This window comes from Limulus polyphemus, unplaced genomic scaffold (assembly GCF_000517525.1).
Source record: "Limulus polyphemus unplaced genomic scaffold, Limulus_polyphemus-2.1.2 Scaffold1265, whole genome shotgun sequence".
In the NCBI taxonomy this organism is placed as follows: Eukaryota; Metazoa; Arthropoda; class Merostomata; order Xiphosura; family Limulidae; genus Limulus; species Limulus polyphemus.
Window position 1 is genome coordinate 295,307 of NW_013666875.1, and position 21,763 is coordinate 317,069.

The window sequence follows — 21,763 nt, forward strand, 5'->3', positions numbered from 1 at the left end:
TCAAGGTAAGAATGATTCAGGAAACAATTTAGTTTATAAACAGAACCCTAAAGTGATAAGAGATTTTTCAAATATTTTCTAGGAGAGACATTTGAACTGATGGAATTCAATTATGAATAAAAAATAAAAAAGCTGAAGGTCGAAGATTAATGGCTCAAATTGTGAAATTCAATATAACAGATAAAGTATCTTTTTTTTTTTTTTGTATTCTTGTAACCTGACAGGCCAAACCGATAATAGGGCCTTTTTCAGTCTGTGAATAGTTTGTTTGTTTGTTTTGAATTTCGCGCAAAGCTACACGAGGGCTATCTGCGCTAGCCGTCCTTAATTTAGCAGTGTAAGACTAGAGGGAAAGCAGCTAGTCATCACCACCCACCGCCAACTCTTGGGCTACTCTTTTACCAAAGAATAGTGGGATTGACCGTCACATTATAACGCTCCCCACGGCTGAAAGGGCGAGCATGTTTGGTGTGACGGGGATTCGAACCCGCGACCCTCATATTGCGAGTCGAGTGCCTTAACCACCTGGCCATGCCGGGCCTGTAAATAGTAAATTTCTATACGATGCAGAATTTGGGTTCTATACTCAAATTACAAACCCCTTACTATTTTTTTATGTATGTGTGTGTGTGTCAGTATAAAATCATAAACTGTCAGTAAAGTATATACAGCAATACCAGCTTCTTGTCATGGATGAAAATTCTTCAAAATCGTATCATTACTCAGGATGCCTTTAAATTCCTTGTTCAGAATTCCACTTCTACGTGGCGACACCTGTTGTGTAGGTCAGCATAGAAGTTCAGTGATGTGTGGAAAATCTGAGGTAACGAAAGAACAATTCTTGCTAATTCAATAAATAATCTTACAGCTCTGACATATTCTGATTTATTTGCTTTAATGATGATTTCTACTTTTTTGAATTGGGTTTATCTCCTCAGGGAGAGTATATATATGTGGCCACAAAATTCGGGACTTTTGCTTGAAATTGTACTTAACTCTGTTAAGAGTGGAATGACTTTTTTTTAGTCACTGAATTAAGCTTAAAACATCCTATCACGACATTTTGGATCTTTCTCGTATACCAAAACGTCATCATTTAGAAGACTAAAATTTCTCTAACTTCTAATTTGAACACTTCTTAACACACTTTTGTGTGGATGAAATACCTTAACTCAGACAGTTAGATCTGTATCAATCTATATGTGTTGAAAACATCATCATTATTTGATATTTTCAGGTAAAACTGATTTCTCCTAAGAGTAGCGAGATAGGCTCACTAAATAACGGGAGATTCGTCGAGATATCTACTGTGAAATGATTCTGTATTCTATGAATAACTGAGTTTTTGAAAAATAAAGAGAGACTGAGTACAAATATATGTATATACAATCTTTTATGAAAACAAACATAATGAAAATATGTAATTTACTTGCCACAACGAACAGTCGTCTCTACCAGGGAGTTAAGTTTGAAGATGTTTTACCTCATTTTAGATCATAGACAAGGCTAACCCCTTGTTTACCCCTTGCCACAACGAACAGTCGTTTCTACCAGGGAGTTAGGTTTGGAGATGTTTTACCTCATTTTAGATCATAGACAAGGCTAACCCCTTGTTCCAGAATTTGCTAAGATCGTCTTCTAGTCTGATTAAAACTCACGTTAACTACTTAAATTGTTACCGTCAGAACTACCTATAGTAACTATCACTACTCACGTGAATAGTTACTCCAAATGAGAGGATATTACTCCAAGAGATCACCTGCCTGCTAGTAGAAATAGAACTGTCTAAACTCTCATACTACAAGTGACCTTACAGGTATCTTCCCTATGAGACGATGGAACATGTTACTCTAGTTGACTGATACAGAACAACAGGTATATAGAGCAACAGAAACTTCTTGATCAACGTGTTATGTGAAAACTGCACACAACTGCACAAATAAAAAATATTGAAAATTTATATATTTTTACTAGGAGGTACAAAGCAATTGTTATGTATCACACTTATCCAGACCTCTTTATTTCAAGCTTGTTCTCAAGCCGACATTTTATTTTAACTTCAAATCCAACACAATTCACAAACAAGTTTGGTCAAAAAGCAGTGTAATTTTCTCTCACTCTTGTAAAATCACTCACACAGAACACAGACAGCACAACCTTTTATCAAAGAAATTTATCAGTTACATTGAAATATACCTGAGTAATGACATCACCTGTCGATGAAGTTAAATGTAGTTCAGGATTAACAGGCTTCTGAATTGGTATGCTACTGGAGAAACTAACGTTGTAGGGCCAGACATTCTGTCTATGATGTCGCTTCTAATAATCGATCAAGTTCTTCCAATTCATGTGAAAATAACTGTATTTATGTAGTTTTGCAATTGATTTTAGTGTTTTATCTACGCACAATTTTACTTTGATATCTTCTAAATACCTTTGAGGAAGTTATTGAGTTATATGTCAATTCAACTGTTAATCATGGTAATAATATCTGTACAGCTTAACGGCGGTTAGTTTGTCCGCCATCTGATAAACAAAGACAGGATCAGTGTTTTTCTTATGTCACATAAAATCTCTCACAATATATAAAATTAACTGCAATGTCTATAATTCTTTTAATCCTCAAGGCTCTTTATCTTTGTAAGTAAAAAATCTTGTACTTACAATGTTTCATGATTGGTCAATTTAACATGAACACATGTGTTCATCTAAGAGAGCCTTACACTAGTTACAGAGTCTAACATAACATTTAAATTACTTGGTGCTGATTTATGGTGGTTTTCATGGGCCATTGCACTCCTCGTAGTGATTAAATAATCACTGGAAGACGAACTACTACTTTCTCCTAAGGGTGAAGCAGATGGTACTAAGTATATGCATATACAACGATCACATTCCTCCTGCTGCCTTTTGCCTATTGTAACAAACTTTCAAGACACGCTAATAATAGCTAAATGATTGTGGTTACCCAACTTATGACGCGTGTGCTTATTCATTTGGAAGGAAGAAAAAGAGCATCTGCTGTCACATTGATTATTTTTTGTTCTATGTTCCTGATTTTGTGATCTTTTTGAGACTGTTTGTTTTGTCTTGTTTTCAGGTCCTGTGAAAAAATCTAACATGTCTTTTATAGTTATGATATCTTTCATTGAGTGACGGCCTGACATGGCCTGGTGATTAAGGCAATTAATTCGCCATCTGTAGGTCGCAGATTCGAATCCCACCTTTCAGTCGTTGGACGTATTAATGTGACGGTCAGTTCCACCTTTCGTTGGTAAAGAGTAACCCAAGCGTTAGTGGTGGGTGGTGTTGACTAGATGCCTTCCCTCTAGTATTTCAATGCTAAATTAGTGACGGCTAGCGCAGATAATCCTCGTGTAGCTTTGCGCGAAATTCAAAACAAATTGATATTCTTAGTAAAAGTAATCGACTAAGATTCTAAACGCTTCATTATAATTAGGCCCGGCATGGCCAGGTAATTAGGGCGCTCTACTCGCAATCTGATGGTCGCGGGTTCGAATCCCCGTCCCACCATAACATACCGCCCTTTCAGCCGTGGAGGCGTTATAATGTGACGGTCAGTCCAACTGTTCGTTGGTAAAAGAGTAGCCTAAGAGTTGGCGGTGGTTGGTGATGCCTTCCCTCTAATATTTCACTGCTAACTTAGGGACGGCTAGCGCAGATTGCCCTCGTGTAGCTTTGCGAGAAATTCCAAATAAACCAATCATTATAATTGCTAGCCTGGTCAATGTTAGGTAAAAAGGTAATCGTGTCGCAAAGATAAAACAAAACAAAACAATATAATAACACGCCACTAGTTTGGCTATTATATTTTACATTTAAATAACTTTGGAATGGTGTACACTTATTCCACCTTGTTTCTAAGCAGTTAGGGCTGCTGTCTACATCATACTCTAGAAATAGTATAAAAGTCACTGCCTATTTAGCCATCTTGTTGTCCACCAAAAGGAAAAATACAGGTGTAATTTCTGTCAGATAATTTACTTCAAATCCTCACTTTTCCTGTACGTAGTTCGATAATTTCATTCAGAATCAAAACTGGAATCTGAAGGGCATTTGATGCGTTTACAAATTAAAAGTCTGAGCCAATGATACCTAAGGTTCAGGTATAGTTGTCACTAATTTCAAACAACTGACTACAGAACTTTATCGGGCTTTTTTAATCGAATGACGGAATTGACTGCCACTTTTATAATACACACACAGCTGAATCACGTCTCGAAACCCAGGACTCTTAGAACCACAATCCAACACGCTAACCATTACACTATGCCCGACTGAAGATTATCAGTATACCATTCTGTTTGTTATTTGTATTGTTCTTATAACGCAGGCTTGCGAATTTAAACTTCATAAAAGTTGTTTTGGTTTTAATAGCGGATTTTCCATAATTCAGCTACGCAGATTTTGAAAATAATATTCATTTTTTACCATCACGTAAAGATTTTTTTACAAATCGGGAAGAAAAAAAAACTTTTGCTTAGATCAAATTATTATTTCGTTTACCACAATGAACATTTTTTATTATTGTGCGTTTTAACAAAAAATGCAAACAAACTGAAGAAAAGGGAAGAACATTGATGTCAAACGCATATGCAACCTCATTCATCCTGATTTTTTTGTGTAAAATGTACGTCTTTTAGTATCAAAACTACGTGTTGTGGTCTTTCTTTTATGTATTGCGTTATGACGTTTTGTGAAAAATCTGTACGTGATAGAGAAAAATGGATATCTTTTTCGGATTCAGCGTATATGAATTAATGCAGAACATGTAAAAATTTTAAGACGATAAAAACATCGTAGGCCTGTGTAATACGCCTTATAATGACGCGGGCATCATCAGATTTTAGCGTAAAAAAAGTACACTGTCTTACAAAATCGTCTAATAAGATTTACGAGTGAGTTTCAAAAGACAATGCCATAATGTCTTCATCTATATAACGTATTACTTGCTGCATATTACAGAAAAATACTTTGGAGTTAAATACTAACTAATAACTAAACTCCAGATCTTGATCCTCTTAATATCTCTTTTTATATTACACAGAAAATACACAGTGTAAATAGTAATATAATATTTGTTTAGAAGACATAGATAATAGGCAGTTAGTAGATGAATGTTGTTAAATTGGAGAAAAAATCTTGGGGAACTGGTAATAATACGACGTTCCTATCCACTCGAGTTTATTGATCTGATGAAGATACATGGAAGTGCATCGAAACGTCGTCTGATCCCTAGTTCCACAAACAACTTTCAGGAACATAATCTCTTGGATTATTAAAGTAGTCGAGATTACACTTCTGGTTCATCAGTATTAATTTTATCACAGATGAGAAACGCAAGTAATCATTATTTGCCGTAAGTGTAACACTGTAACACTAATCAAACTATAAACCCAGTGGACATGATGAATTCTGCTACTGATTGAAAGACTTCGTTGGCAGTAGTTAACCTACAATACACAAGGATGCCATTTCAGACTCTTCTCATTGGCAATGTATGCTACAAATCTTGGTTTATAAATTTCAAGGGCCGGGCGTGGCCTACTGGTAAAAATGTTCTAACTGTGAATTCGAGGGCTCATGGTTCGCGGGAAGTTGCTTAAAAATACGCCGCGTTTCGCACTTTTGGGCCGCGGGGGAGTTATAAGAGTGCCTGTCAAATCCCACTGTTCCATCAGATAAGAGTAACTCGTGAGCTGGTGGTTGGTGCTGATGACTAGCCGCCTGCCCTCTAATCTATAAGCTCAAAACTAGGGACGGTTATGTGCAGATAAGCTCTTTCGTAACTTTTTACGAACATTTTGAAGCAAACAAACGAATTTCAAGAATTGTTACTGGTTAAAGAATCTTGTTTATAAATATTAAGTTCTCTTACTCGATATTAAAGTTTGGTTTACTCTTAATTTCTCCAAGTTACAAACTTCAACGATACTTAAAAGTATGTAACATCTGTGTGGGGGTTCCTAAGGTCAAGTGCTCTTACTGTCTACGTTACGAAGTTCAAGTTGTGCCAGTGCCAAAATTACTTGAAACAGCAAAGCATTATGGAGCCTTTTGGCAAAATTTTGTTATTAAAAAAAAAGGAGTTTTGAAAGCATTATTTTCCTTGAAAGAAATTTGAAATTTTAAGTTAACCCTTATCAACGATGGTTCTTCATCAAAATAAATGTATGTACTTAATAATTAACGAATTAGCTCAGTCGAGTTTTTAGGATCAACGAACATATTTAGATTCCATAATGAATTAAGAATGTTTTCGATAACCGGATGTCTTTCGCTGGTATTGAAAGAAACTCGTTTCATTTTTATGTTTCAATTATTCTGATAATGTAGTTTTAGTATATTGAAGCACTAGTTTACCTTTTACAATATTATATTGACTTATTATGTGATTGAAAACTTATACGTCATTTTTTGATACCGTGATTCACAACAGATCAAAAAGTCTTCCTGGCATTATAATTCAGAACAGATCACAAAGTCTCCTTCAAACTATAATTCAAAAGAGATCACAAAGTCTCTTTGATACCAAAATTCAGAACAGATCGCAAAGTTTTCTTGGCACCATAATTCGAAACAGATCACAAATTTGATCAATAATCTGAAAGTATTGGAACAGAACACTATTTCAAATTGATAATTACTTTGTTGTGAAATATAAAACATTTCTGTGAAAAACTAACTTTCATATAGGTATGGTATATGATATGATTCATTTGTAAATCCATAAAAGTACTTCCACCCCCACTCTCTGCTGAACCATTTTGCTGTACTACAGTGTCTTTTTTTGTTCTCGTTTTATCATATCTGGATTATTTAATCTCACTAGCAATTTAAAGCTAAGATACTGATCCGATATACCCTTAATTTAACATAAAACGTTTTTGACACAAACAAGGTGGAAATATTTGTTAAATTTGGTTCATAAAATGCTCTTACTTAACAGATTTTGTTGTTTACTTTTTACTATCGCTATCTGTACTAATTATGACGCGTCAAACCAGTAATACAAATATTTTTGAACCACGTGAAGGAACACGTGATTGGTGAACTGTTAAGTGATATTTTGAGTTGAAATACTCCAGTATAAGTGTAAACTTAACACTAAAATTAAGATACGTTATTGAAGTATCTTAAAAACTCTAATCAGAATCATATCAAAACATATTAAAAAGTTTAATATTTGAATTACAAGTAAGTATAAACTAATAAATAAATAAATATATATTTATTTATAAATATTTCTCACAAAACACGGTTCAGATTGATGAAATTAAGTTGAATGAACGGAAACTGCCTGTTCTAGAAACACAAACGTCTTCCTCTACACTTGTGTTTCTAGAACAGGCGGTTGCTGTCTAATCAATTTAGGTTCATCATGAATACTCTGCCTAAACAATCTATCTAAGAGTTTTTTTAGACTTATACTGATCATTTTTAATTGCCAGAGGAAACCCAATGTAAATACTTTAATGCAGTCAATATACATTTATTTTTCCCATAAGTTCTTCTCATAAACATAATAAGTTTTTTCATCTCCATTGAATTTTGCAAAAACAGTTGGTCAATTTTTTTAGCTTTTAATTTATAATTTTTAACACGTAATTAATAGCCCCTCCTCTGTGGCTCAGCAGTAAGCTTGAGAGCTTATAAGGTTCGAATTTTGGGGTTCCATCCTCGTATTATTTGCAGCGCAGGTAGCACTGTATATAGCTTTACGCTAAAACAACAGCAAAAAACAAAACTGTAGCTAAACTTCATTTTTAGTCTCCCAGCTTGTTGGGTGAATAATTTACAATAATAAATTGGTAACGTACACACTGCGTATTATTTAAATGCTATACAAATATAGGTTCGCTGTGGTGAGTGAAAGACACCATGCATATAATATTCACTTCGTCAGTGTATGGGGCCTAGTATTATTCTAGGGCTACTGATGAAGGGTGGATTTTCCCGAAAGTGACATAACTAAGTGAAAAGTGGAAAATCGAATGAAGTATTAAATCCATCATCTGTTGATCTTGATGGGGTAATTTTGAAAGTAGATGAGGAAATATTGCAAGTCTGTGAGCGCCCCTGGTGAAAATTATAGCGAACCGCTTTGGGAACATACACACCAAATAATGAAAATAAAATAAGTAAACGATAATTTTACAACACCGACGCAATTTTACGACATTAAGTTAAGTCTTTAGTTTGAGCTTAGTCATATTTTTGTTGTAGTTGTTAAGCACAAAGCTGTACAATGGGCTATCTGTGCTCTGCCCACCACGGGTATCGAAATCCGGTTTCTAGTGGTATTAGTTCTCAGACATACCGCTGTGCCACTGAGGGGGCTTCATACTTGTTAAACATCCTTAACTGAATCAATTCGTTGATACTTTTCAGATATTTCCTTTTTTATTTGTTTGTTTATGTTCTGTGGAGAGGAGCGAGAAGGTTGTATGAAAAAAAATTCAAGTCTTTTGTCCAAAATCGTAAGAGTAGTTCTAACATTAAGTAAACGTATACACTTTCATAGGTTCAATATTACTATATAGATAATATAAAAGTGAGTTTCTGCATTAATAATTACCGTATATGTTACAATTGATAAATCTATATTGTGAGATAACCAGTGAACTATTCATTATAGAGGCGATGAATGGGAAGCTGACATTTATAACACAACGGTTAAAATGTCTACATATCTTCTGGCTTTTATTGTTAGCGACTTCAGCATGAGATCAACACCCAGTGGAGAGGTATGTTATCAGAATGAGTCTTTTGCATTGAGGTGTTATTATGTTATATCTCCAGATACATAAATTTAACTATAATCTTTTTCTTAAACTGTTTGAATACATAGTTCTACATGTTTATGAATGTTGAAATATGAAACCCTGTAACGGGTAATTATCTTAAAAAAAGTAAATATTTTACAAAATATATTTAAGTTGTCAAATATGTTTCTATATAAAAAAAAAAAACATTTTGTTAGTTACTTGTATTAGTTATACAATCTGGCCTATGATTCAGTTTTACGTATTATTCCAGTTTCTGTTTGATGTCGCTTTATGCTTTATATTGTTCTATGGTAAATTTTTACTTGCTGGCTGCAAAGTCATTCGAAAGGGTAACATAAAATCTTATTAGATATGATTTAGAATCTAATAAAATGTCTTCCAATATCTAGATTTTGCCGCATTTCAATACAAGAATCCTATAAATTGCTTTTATGCACTCTGCGCTTATACTTATTACTTTCGCTAAAACCAATACCCACTGACGCAATGATTTCCTGAAAGCTGTCGAATCAGAATTTGAGCCACGTCAACTGACGTAGGATTCTATTGCGATGATTGGTATTGATTCTTTTCTATTGAAATACCAAGACAGGTGGATGTTAACCGTTACTGTAGACTCCAACTGACTTTACAACTCTTCTGATCAGATGGAGGTGGGAGAGCTGTAAGCCAAGTTGAAAATCAATTTTTTTTCATGTTTTTACCACCTTTTTCTATCCAGTTAGATTCGAACTTTTCAGATATGTGCTACGCAAACAAACTTTAGTATAATTTTGTATTTTTTTTTTCCATACATCTGAAGTGCCAGAGACAATACACGTATATTTTAATTCACCCCTTTTACCAATCAATAAGGCCTGAAATCATTTAATTTCATGGCGTTTACATCAAAACGAAACTAAATATATTTTGACGATAAAAAAGGAATATAGTATCTTCTTAATTAAACTATATGAGTTTTCCTTACAATATAGCAAGTGATTAGCATTGGGATCTTTTTTTTTCGTCATGCGCAATTTTATCTGATAAACTGTCAATAATTATAAGCTTTTTATTAGGAGTTTTTATCAGGATTTATTTCTTATTATAAAGAGTTATTCATCCGAAATTTAATAGTCTTCTATTCACTTTAATGCGTCAGATTTGATAAACAGCTCTTACTCTGTTTATTTATTATCATTTTTTTTGTGTTTCCTCGTGCACTGACGTTAGTTACGTCCTCAACATATAAATTCAAACAAATTACATGATCGACAATAGCCACGAAATATTACCTATATCATTTGGCTGAAAACTTGAGAAAAATAGACTTTAGTCCTCGATATTAAGAGATATATTATGCTATAAATATATGCTTAGCAGAAAACTTTACTTTATTAATATACATTATCCAGTTTAGAGAGAAAACTAATATTTTAGAATCATTTATAAGATGTTAAATATAAAAAAAAAAGCCGGTGGTTACAATCTATGAGCTTAATAAATAAACTTCTAAAACACCAAAATAATAGAAAAACAAACAAACTAGTTATTCGGGTTATTAGTGTGTTTATCTTAGATCCGAACAAATTAATCACGTGATGACTTCAAAGCCGGGTACACTTTAATCATTTTACAGTCTGTTTATAACTGGCTTTAATTAGTCCTTGACTTTTTTTTTCACGCGCTAGAGGTATAAATAAAAGACATTCCTGGAAACGTAATTCATTATAATCAGAAAATATTCCTTTTGTTCAGCTAATCACAAATAGTATTTTAGAAAGTGTAATAAATTAAGCTCCTAGTTCAAATGATTATGAAACTCTAATTTATTTTTTCTCTATTAAACTAATTGAGAAGGAGTTTCAGTTTCAGTTTCTTCTTGAATAAACTTTAAACATAGTTTGTCAGCAAAAAAGTAAATGATAAGGATGGCAAAACAAAAACAAAATTTGGTTCGTTTTTCCTTTATAGTAGTCTCCAGTAGCAGCTTACAACGCTAGAAACCGGGTTTCGATACCCGTGGTGGGCAGAGCACATATAGCCCATTGTGTAGCTTTGTGCTTAATTACAAACAAACAAACAGAAGCAAACGTATAGGGCAGTGCTGAGATTAAACAACAACTGATTATACATATTCAGTAAAGATTACAGCTCCCTCTGGCCAGAACTTGGCCTTATGGTTTGGGGTTCGAAACTCTTAGCTGTGGGTGCTTTGTAAGAGTGACAGTCAATAGTTCTGTTTAGTTACTACCAGCCGCTTTTTAGACTATAGAAAAACGAAAAATATACGAATCGTGGCGTATGTGTATAGATAGATATTAAGAACTTAGTTAAAACAACGTTTAAAAGTACACAATAATTTTAAATTGTTGCAGGCACGAAGCATTACGAAAAATTTATATGTTTCTGTGACCCATCGACTCATCAGGAATGAAAATAACATTGGGAAAAACATTGATATCTTGCTATTTTGCAAACACATTGACCAATTATTTGACATACATGGTTCTGCCTCTCTTCAAAAAAAAGATACCTAGCAAAGCATTTCCACAACTCCTGGGCCCGAATCTTTAAAGTTAGATTTAAATTGTTAAATATTTCTAACGATTGTATCATATTTAATTTATAATTATTTCAGTATATTTCATCAATGTTATTCCAATTAACACTGTTGGAATCAGGATTGTTAACTATATGTTCTGTTAAATGTGCTCGTATTTTTTATTTTTAAGTGACTAAGCTGTAATAACTTTAAAAATGGAATAAGTGAGTTTTCTTACCACTCTGTTCTTTCAGAGGACGATCAAATATAATTTTTTTTTCATCTGTCAAATGCACCAGCGAGTTATTTAGTAAGTAAAGTTCAAATACGTGCAGTAGTGGTTTTGAGTGCTAGACGACACTATTTTTCTACTCTATCAATACATTAAAAAAAAGTAATTCAATTTCCTATCTAATGTTCCAAACGCATATATATATGTGGTATTTATGTGATCCTTTTCTATTGAAATATTAAGATCGACCGAAGTTACCAGTTATTACGGACCACAGCAGAGACTATAATTATTCTGATTACATGCAAATCGGAGATTCTTGAGTCAAATCAAAAATGAAACGTTTTTATGCTATATATACCCTTATTTTCGTATTCAGTTGAATCCAAGGTTTTTCAAATATGTGCCTATCATATAGACTTTAAAATCAAGTATGGGAAGCGTGATAACAAACGAACAATAACCTACTTTTGATTCAATTCATTGAGTTGCAAGATTATTATGCAATGAGTTAATTTGAGAAATTTCAAACACGAACTGTGACCCTTTCACTTTATATGATGTTAATGCCCAAAATTATCAGCTACTAATCTATATTGCAAATATTCAATAGTTAAGTACTGTGTTTTATTTTTTTATATTCAGTTTCGAGTGTGGGCCCGATCGTCTGTTTTGGATACGGCTGACTATGCACTGGAAATTGGTCCGAAAATTCTACACTTTTTTCAAGACTACTTTGGGATTCCTTACCCTCTTCCAAAAACAGGTTATGTATATAAGTCATGTATATAAATCCCTCAAATTCCATTTACACGTTAGCTTGTGAAAATTGGAATTGACTTTCACATTATTAAGGAGTGAGCTAATTTAAAACCAAACATTTATTTTAACAATTATTAACGTACATAATAAGTGTATAATAAAACTGTTTTGTTAATGTTATGAATGATATTTGACTAATATGGATAAATAAACCACTATTATTATTATTATTAAAAAAAATTATTTCCAGTTAACACTTACTTAATCGTCTTTTTTGTTTAGAAGATTCTAAAAAATGTAAAATAAGTATGTTGCACGAATGCAAACTTTGTAAAAAAAATTGCTATTCAAGAACTTAAAAAGAAACAGAAGAAAAATGCAATAAATAGAAATATAAATAAGGTTCCAATTACTAAGTTTTTATGGTTAACAACAGGTTAGAGACTTAAAGTTAATAATTAAGGAAACTTTTGTGTCCACAACCAGCAATAAAAAGGTGAAATAAATTTGATAACATGATTTTTTTTGTAATTTAGTAAATCAATTTTTCTGATGTATGGAACACCTTTGGAATATACGTAGCATATTGACGCCATGTTATTCTAAAATGAATTAATAATAAAGAAATTATCAAACACAAACTCGATTTATCCTTCAAAGCCAATAAATTCCTGTTTATCTCATTATACGACTGTTTTAATTGTCTTTTGTAATAAGAGAGTCCGTAAATAAGCTTAAGGCTATTTTATATTCATCTTGAAATGTTTTCCATCATATCCAAACTGTTGTACAACAAAATCATAGTCTTTTGTGCATGAAGACAGTTTTGCCATGAACATTGAGGCCACTTGTAATAGGTATAAAGTTAATTTACTTGTACAAGTTGGGTAGTTTTTATCCTCACCCCCCGCAGAATGGGCGAGAGTATTGCAATCGGTGGGTCAGTCTGTGTGTGTGTGTGTTTTGGGCTAATAATTCTGTAAAATATGATCGGATTTGTATCAAATTTCATGGGCAAATTAAAGTTGAGATTCCTCATCGCACTACAAAAAATGATCCGAATCGTTGATCATTCTGGATCTGAGAAGGTTTTTCTGAGTTTTTCGAAGGTGAAATTTGACGTTATCCAATATAAACGCAAGCAATCTCGAAAATGATTAATCATTAAATATGTATAGTATATTTTAGGCTTCGTTGTCAAACAGTAATTTTTGTGTAAAAATTACTTTTAGTTACAATTGTTTTATGAATAATGAAAAAGAAATGCATTTTCTTGTAATACCGGTAAAAAAAAACTGTTAGATAATCTGTAATTATTGGTTTCTTGATGAAAAATACAAATATGTTTCCCAATTATACTTTGATAACAAACTTTATTTCAATTCTTTAAAACAACGCACGAGCATATACAGATTCACATGTGTTAACTTTGAAATCTTATAGAAGTAGCTTTTCAATTACAGTTACATCTCGTAAGTATCTGGTATAGACCTTACACACATGACGTCATGCATTTATGGTTAGAGGAATGTGACGCCATATTGGAGAGAAATAGAAAATCGACACATGCAGAGCATATTTATAATTATCGATTTTCCTCCAGAAGAAAAATGACAAATTCCTTTTGAGCAGTTAACTGCCACAATATTGATAATAGATCTGTGGATTTATAAAATACCTGCAGTCACTGTTAACTCAGTTAGACGTGATAAATGGATCGCAGAATTTTAAGTTTGTTCATGACTACGCAACGTTAGCTTCTGAATTTTTCAGTTCTACCGTTCTGTCAGACAGTTTAAAACTAACTACTCACTTTTATCAATATAATATTCATTTTATTGTTATTTAAAATCTAATTCTCCATGGCTTGATCAAGTATAATGAATAGATAAAATAGAATGTATTTCTTCTTTAAACATGTACCATTTCAAACTGGTATTTACCAAGAATATTGAATATATTCTTCTTCATTAAGAAAATTGTTATTACGTAAGTATTCTAAATTCTCCATACTAACGTACTTGTTGATATAGTAATGAAGTACCTCAAACAAGTATCACGAATTTATTTTTTCCTGCAGCACGCGCTTTAGGAATGATAAAACTTCAGATATAGGATAAAAGGAACTTTACAAGGAAACGGTAAAGCTCGTATTACGCAGATTGTAAGATACTTGTATCATAATTACAGAATGTTTATGTAAAACGTGTTTCAGAATTTCACTTTGATAGAGTATAATAAGAAAGCAATCAATTTCATGAAAATATCGTGCTACATATGAAAAAAATTACAGAATCAGAGTATCAAACAACACAAACCTTGAGTTTCCTTTTTTTTTAAACTGTGTATTTAACTTTTATCAGTTGTATTTTTTGGAACGGATATTGCAGCAAGAGCGCATGCATTTTTTTTCGAACTTTAAGGCTCATGATTTCACGAGATGGGTTATGCTTTGTGGGACACGTGCCAAAATTTCACGTGAAGAGAACTTTGGATGAATCCTGTTTTTGTTACTAACAAGTGACAGCAGCATATGAAGATAAATCTTTGTTACCTAATACATTAGCTGGTAAGGGTAGTGCAGCATACTGCTTAGGAAACAAAATACAAAAGCAAACAAATTCCGGTACAAGAACTACATCAATAATACTAGTGGAAAAATACAGCTAAGCCTAGCGAGCTTTGACTTGATTGTACTTATATATATGTATAATAAAGTAATTTTCACTCCGAATGTCAAATTCGTATAAACTGGAGTCCTTGACAAAGCCAGCTGTAAAGTATTTTTTGTATCTTGTTTTTTATAGATCTTCAAAGTCTTTCAAGTGTAAGTTGATCTCGAATTTCTTAGACAATTGTAAATGTCTAGGTATCGTAAATTCGGTATGTTAGTGTAGGCGCTCTCGCATCTTAAAGCTCCTTGAATATTGCGTTATAGAGTAAATTTAGGTCATTTATGCCCATCAAAGAAAGATTTTTTTAAGTAACGTGTCCTATATTTTTTAATCATATGATTCAACTTAGTTGAAAACGGTGAATTTATTGTATTTTGCGCCGATAACTGAACTCGTTGAGAGGCCATTATAGGCGTAATCATCCTATTAGTTTCCATACAACATGGCGCCACAAATGGATGTCATGTAACTGTAATGGTATTTACTTAACACTTAAAGTTCTCATAGTTGCAGTGATGACATTGTAGTCCGAATATTTTGGCATGTGTCTCAGAATACTAATATGGGAACAAATTTGATTTGTAATATTGGTGTGTTATTTTGTCCACACTTCTAATGTTTTCGTATGAGAATTAAGAGCAAGTATTTTCTTACACTACACCTTTCATTCAAAAGTAACAATCGAAATGCAGATAGCGTGCAAGCACAACGACCAGGTTTATTTCTTGAAAAACATAGCGTAAATTGCAACATCATAGCTGTAAGTGGAAGTGGCGTTTATGTTTTTTTTGGTTTGCTTTATCGTTTATGCTGAACATGAGTCCTGGTTTGATCCTCCGCAGATATGATCGCCCTCCCGGACTTTAACGCTGGAGCGATGGAGAACTGGGGACTTATTACCTACAGGGAAAGTACCATGCTGTTTGATCGTGACGTTTCTTCTGCAAGTAATAAACAACGTGTCGCCACTGTTGTGTCCCACGAACTAGCCCACCAGGTATGTCTCTATGTTTTAAACAGAAAACAAAACAAAAATGGTGAACTTTCTTTCGCAGGTGTGTATACAAATATTGAAAATTAAATCTAATAAAGTTTAAAGAAATATGTCTACAAGAAATTACACAGAGTCAATAAGTTTTATTCTTTGTCTAACATTATTAGTGATTCATGACAAATGGGATATAGTGAAATCTGTATATGTGACTGTGAAAAATACCTTCAATTTTGGTGTTTTAATTTAAGGTAGTCCGTACAACAGAATCAGTAAAAGCAGTAAAATACTAATTATTAGCCAAAATAAGGCAACTGTGTTACAATACGGAGCTTTGTGTCACCTTTGCAGCTGGCGTTAGTATGTTAATCGTTTAATTCACGCAGAAATCATTGCTAATATAAATACCTTTTTATGTTCATTTATCTGCCAGTAATTGTGGTTTTAGAACAGAACATCGCTCCTAAACTGAATTACGGAATTCTTAATAAAAGTATAGTTTTATAGTCGATCAGACTGATTTTAATCCTTAACAGGCTAACATTCTAAATCAATTTTCGGCACAGAAATGCGTAATATCTTCCCAATTATCATTGTTTACATTTAAAGATAGTTAGAGACAGCTATCAGATACATCAGCTCTATGTAATTATTTTTTCTTCTATAAATGATCTGGAGTCTAATTACTTTTGGACTACCCTCTATATTTTAAGAGTGGTAATTTCACGTTACTGCTTGTAATTTTTGTGTAAAACAGTTAGCGATGTTTTTAATTAACTTGGCGCCGTGTAAGTATCAAACATTGTCGAATCACTGTTATGTATGTTCGTACGAATACATCAGTTAGGAGGCTTACGCTAGTAGTTCAGAGTAAAATTTTAATTAAATGTTTAGAAAACTGTAAATAGAAATCAGACTCACATATTAAATGGTGTAATCTTCTATCTAGTTCAGAGAAACCACACTAAAGTACAATTTCTAAGTTTAGGGCCGACGCTGCTCACTATAATAACCATTATTAAACTAGCGGTAAAATATCACAGCTGGTTAAAAAAGATTAAATTTGGCACTGTTTCAACCTCAACACAAGTTTGCATTTCAAACAGTAAACGAAAAAAATATCCTGGTAGAAGGAAAGCGTGGCTTTGTAACTTATCTTTACATCTGTCCTAACTGTAAACAGTGTTTTCTTTCACAATGTTTATAGAATATAGAGCGCTAGTTGTAGAAATAAACATTGAAATGAATTGATATTTCTGCTGTTAGTGCTTACTCTTTGGTTCGCAAAGGTTTAAAAAAGGTTTACAATATTAAATGTAAACTTTTTTTTAAAGTTCTGTTTTTAGAATATTCGTTTACATTTTAGTGGTTCGGCAATCTGGTAACTCCAAAGTGGTGGGACGATCTTTGGTTGAATGAAGGATTCGCTAGTTACGTGGAGTACCTTGGTGTCAAATCTGTAGAAAAAGCCTGGAACATGGTAAAGTTAAAGTGTCGAATTTCTCTAGTTAAAACGTATTCACAAAATGGGTATGTATTAAGCATGTTAAGGAATATTTCTATTATTTTATGTCGCTCAATGACAGAAAAAACATTAAGTACATTTTACGCAATATCCTTATAGGTGGATTTTATTCGATAAAACGCGAAAACTTGCTAAAGAAAAAAAACGAAAACAAAATGGTTATGAAAAAGTAAAAGAATCATAATTCAGATAACACTAGAACTATAAACGTGGATTATCCAGATGTTTTTGTAACTTAGATAAGACAATTCATGATTCTAAGAATTAAACTCCTTTTTATTTGAGACCTGACATGGTTTGGTGGTTAGGGCACGCCACTCGCAATCTGTAGGCTCTGGATTCGAATCTAACCACCAAACGAGCGTGTCTCTTTCAACCGTAGGGTCGTTATAATGTGACGGTCAGTACCACTATTCGTTGGTAAAGAATAGCCCAAGAGTTGGCGGCGAGTGATGTTTACTTCTATCACTTCTAAACTAGAGACGGCTAACACAGTTAGCTTTCGAGTAACTTTGCGCGAAATTGAACAACACAAACAAACTTTTTTATTTGCGAGCGAAATACATCGAAGCATTTACTGAAAACTTCAGTAAGTGAGCAACGCGAAGTGAATATTATCATCTTGCAAACGACTTTCAATAGTTGAAGCTTCAGCACAATAGAGTAAGGGTGAAAATAAACCTTTAACCCAAGTTAAAGACCATTCAGTAAATGGAAAAAAAAATATATATCATTTAATGTTTTATGTGCGCATGCACACACGCGCACAATCTGCAACCTGTATAGATCGTTATGCCAGATGATTTTTCTTTTCTAAGTCGACAATAAAATGGCACGATGAAATATAAACGAAGGCATTCGTGTTTGAATTCTTTTCTCATTTTAGTTTGAATAATTCTGAAAAATAAAATGTTCTTGATTTACAGAACTTAACACAATCGAGTTATTCAAAGCACAACAACACTGGGTGATTTTATTACTTCGAGATACTGCCTCCTCCAGTGGCACATCGGTATGATTGCGAACTTACAACGCTAGAAACCGGATTTCGAGACCAGTGGTGGGCAGAGTACACATAGCCCATTGTGCTTAATTACAACTGACGAATCTAGATACTGCAATTTTTGTTCGCATTTAACGCATATTACGTTATCAGTTCTTTTTATGTACAAGTTACTAGCAATCATGAGAAGTGTGATTTTAAATGTTTTAAGAAAATAAGCAGATGCTTTGCATCACCTTAAGTTTGAAAAAAGTAAGGGTAATAAATTTCTTATTTTTTACACCAACGTAGAACAGAAGATTTTAATTGAGAAACAATAGCTAGTCAGCAGTGTTTCCGCCATTTTGGACATTTAGTGTTGATTACGAAGAAGGTATTATGCTCGTCTCTAAAAACATATATTTCAATAATTTCTATTTGAATTTTGTATGTATGGCAAAACTACAAAGGTCATCTGTCGTTGTCCATAATTTTAAGCTACTGACCAGAGGAAGGGCTGCCAGTCAGCAGCACACTAATAACCACCATCACTGGTATGGGACTGACTGTTACACACCCGCAGCTTAATGTGCGTGGAATTTTTTCTTCTTTATATCTCACGGACTCGAATCCTGCTCGCCCTCTCAGAAATCCAAAGCTCTACCGGAAGACCAATCCGCTCCCATATTCTAATAAAGAAAGAAAATTATGATCTATTCAAATTAAAACTTAAATCAGTTCACTTATCGTTATTAACTGTAATTAATTTAGTAATTCCTCACCAGGGCATTCTCTATTGAAAAATGTATCTATAATAGACGGTTCTACTTGTTATTCTGGGAATATTCGTTACATGACGTGCACGAAAAAATACAATCCTAAACTGACCCTTTCATTTATTTATCACTGAAATGTACATAAAAGGTCACGTATCGGATCAACACGCTTTGATAAATATAGTTGTAAATATGTATGATGTTTTAGTTATTTTTTACTCACCACAGTGAACTGTACTTACGTAGGATTTGAAAGATATGTTATATTTATACCACTAATTTATACTTCTGAATTATTCAGCAAACGAGGTATTTAAGATACTATTTTTGTTTAGTTTAGTTGTAACTTGTAACAACAAGTATATAGAAAATCGTATTATTTCCGATAATTATTTTGAGAACTGTATTTTCCAGCTACGTTTATAATAAATTCGTAATTGAATTTATAGTTTTGTTTTACTTTTCAAGGATGCTTCTTGCATGGACAGTGTACAGATAGCCAATAGTGTAGCTTTGCCTGACGAAACCAACAACAAAGAAAAACTTATTGTGGGCAGTAGTGTAGTATTTAGTATGTTATTTTACTGACATACAGAAGTGAATAATGTAACAAGAAAGTTGCATATATTGTAGAAAATATTTATGATTCTATAGAGTTGATGTAAAATAACGTAACCTACTATAATATGTCTTAGGATCAATTTGGATGAAGTTCAGGATATAATGGGACTTATAACGTGTTTTTAGGATCAACAATTTGTACTGGATGAAGTTCAGGATGTAATGGAACTTGACTCTTTAAAGACATCTCATCCAATATCAGTCCCAGTTCATCATCCTGATGAAATCAACGAGATTTTTGACAGGATATCATACGGAAAGGTGGGGAAATAACAATTAATTCTGTCATTTATTGTGAGACAAAATACTAACAAGTCTTTTTTTTATGTGTGTTGATTATTTTTACAAGTGTTTTTTAATATTTAAATATAATCTAAATTGCTTCGAAAATAAGCACATTTGTTCGTATTTTCTATACGTCACTTAAAAGTTAATTTCTTTATAGCAAACTCCAAACTTTGATTCTCAACTAAACAAATAAAATATGTATCTTCTCCATGATGAATCACCTTCTACATCTTTGACTGATTTTTAACAAGACGATTTATTAATTTCTCACTTAATGGTATTTCTTTCATTTAAAAGGGTGCGTCTATTATTCGCATGATGAATCATTACCTTGGTGAACACAACTTTCGGAAAGGATTAACGGTAGGTTTTCTTTTTACGCTATGAAATATTTTACTGTTTCATCTGAATTTTGCAGTTATCTTATTGTAAATTACACAGCTTGGTCACAAGTAAATAGACACCACCTTTTCAGAAAAAATGAAAAATTTTCAGCCATATTTACATGAATTGATATACTTATAATTTAATTAATATCTAGTAGATCTTCATTTCGATTTGTGGAGTTCGTTGATCCTTTGGGGCATCGTGAGAATCATCTCGTCAATTTTAGATTGTGGGATGTTCGCCCACTCTTGCATCAAAACTTGGAGTAGAGCGCTCTTCGAAGTTGGTTTTTTTGTTGTTGTTGTTTCTTGACTTGTCGGTCGAGTATGGCCCAGAGGTTATCGATGGAGTTCATGTCAGGAGATTGGCTCGGCCAGGGCAACTTCTGGATACCATTTTCTTCCTGCCACTTTTGGGTGTTTCTAGCAGTGTGACACGCAGCTCCATCTTCCTGAAACAACGTTGTGTTCTTGTCCACGAAACCCGAAGAATAAAGTGGCAAGAGTCCTTCCTCCAATATTTCGAAGTATTTCGCAAAATTTATGTTGCCAACGCACTCCACTAAACTCGATCTCCCACCAACCCAAACAGCTCCCCAAACCATCACGCTGAAACCACCATGCCTCACAGTTGGCTGCAATCTGTTGAGCCAAAACTCCTTCGACTGTCCGAAAATTGAGCGAATCTTGATTCGTATGAGAACAATACGGTCTTCCAAAAGTCCAGAGGCTTGGTCATCATATCACTAGCCCACTTCTTTCGTCTGACTATGTTGGCAGGTCTTAATAAAGGCTTCCATCTAGCTGCTCTGCAACGATAACCCAATCTGTGGAGAATCCGTTGAACAGATTTCGGGCACATCCCACCAATTTGGCCACTTCTGCAGTCGTTAATCTGGGATCCATTTCGATGCTTCTCTTGACAGCCCTTTTTGCCCTCTCCGATGGACCAGGACGACTCGGACGCTGCTCAGTTGTTTCCTTGCCGTGTTTCATGAACTGCACGATGATTCTGTTGACTGTCGAAAGCGGGATTCCCCAATTCCGCGAAATTTGCCGCTGACTTATTCCACCATCTGCTTGACCAACTATCCTTCCTCTAACAAAATCTAACAATTCGAGAGAACCTTGAGTTCTAGGCATGTTGTAGCACAAATAATTAGTGTGTGAACCATTTTCATTTATATAGTG

At 33.5% G+C, this 21,763-nt stretch overlaps 1 protein-coding gene across 1 annotated transcript in view; it reads left to right on the forward strand.

The window, feature by feature from the left end:
• The window catches only part of LOC106462840 (aminopeptidase N-like), a 66,371-nt gene extending 45,783 nt beyond the window's left edge, over positions 1-20,588 (forward strand). Inside the window, exons 2-7 of the mRNA XM_022390237.1 lie at positions 8,645-8,768; positions 12,212-12,332; positions 15,846-16,000; positions 17,361-17,474; positions 20,025-20,159; positions 20,484-20,588. Coding sequence (XP_022245945.1) covers positions 8,645-8,768; positions 12,212-12,332; positions 15,846-16,000; positions 17,361-17,474; positions 20,025-20,159; positions 20,484-20,573 — 739 coding nt within the window. The 3' untranslated portion in view covers positions 20,574-20,588. The remainder of the gene's footprint in view (positions 1-8,644; positions 8,769-12,211; positions 12,333-15,845; positions 16,001-17,360; positions 17,475-20,024; positions 20,160-20,483) is intronic.
• The last annotated feature ends 1,175 nt before the right edge of the window (positions 20,589-21,763 follow it).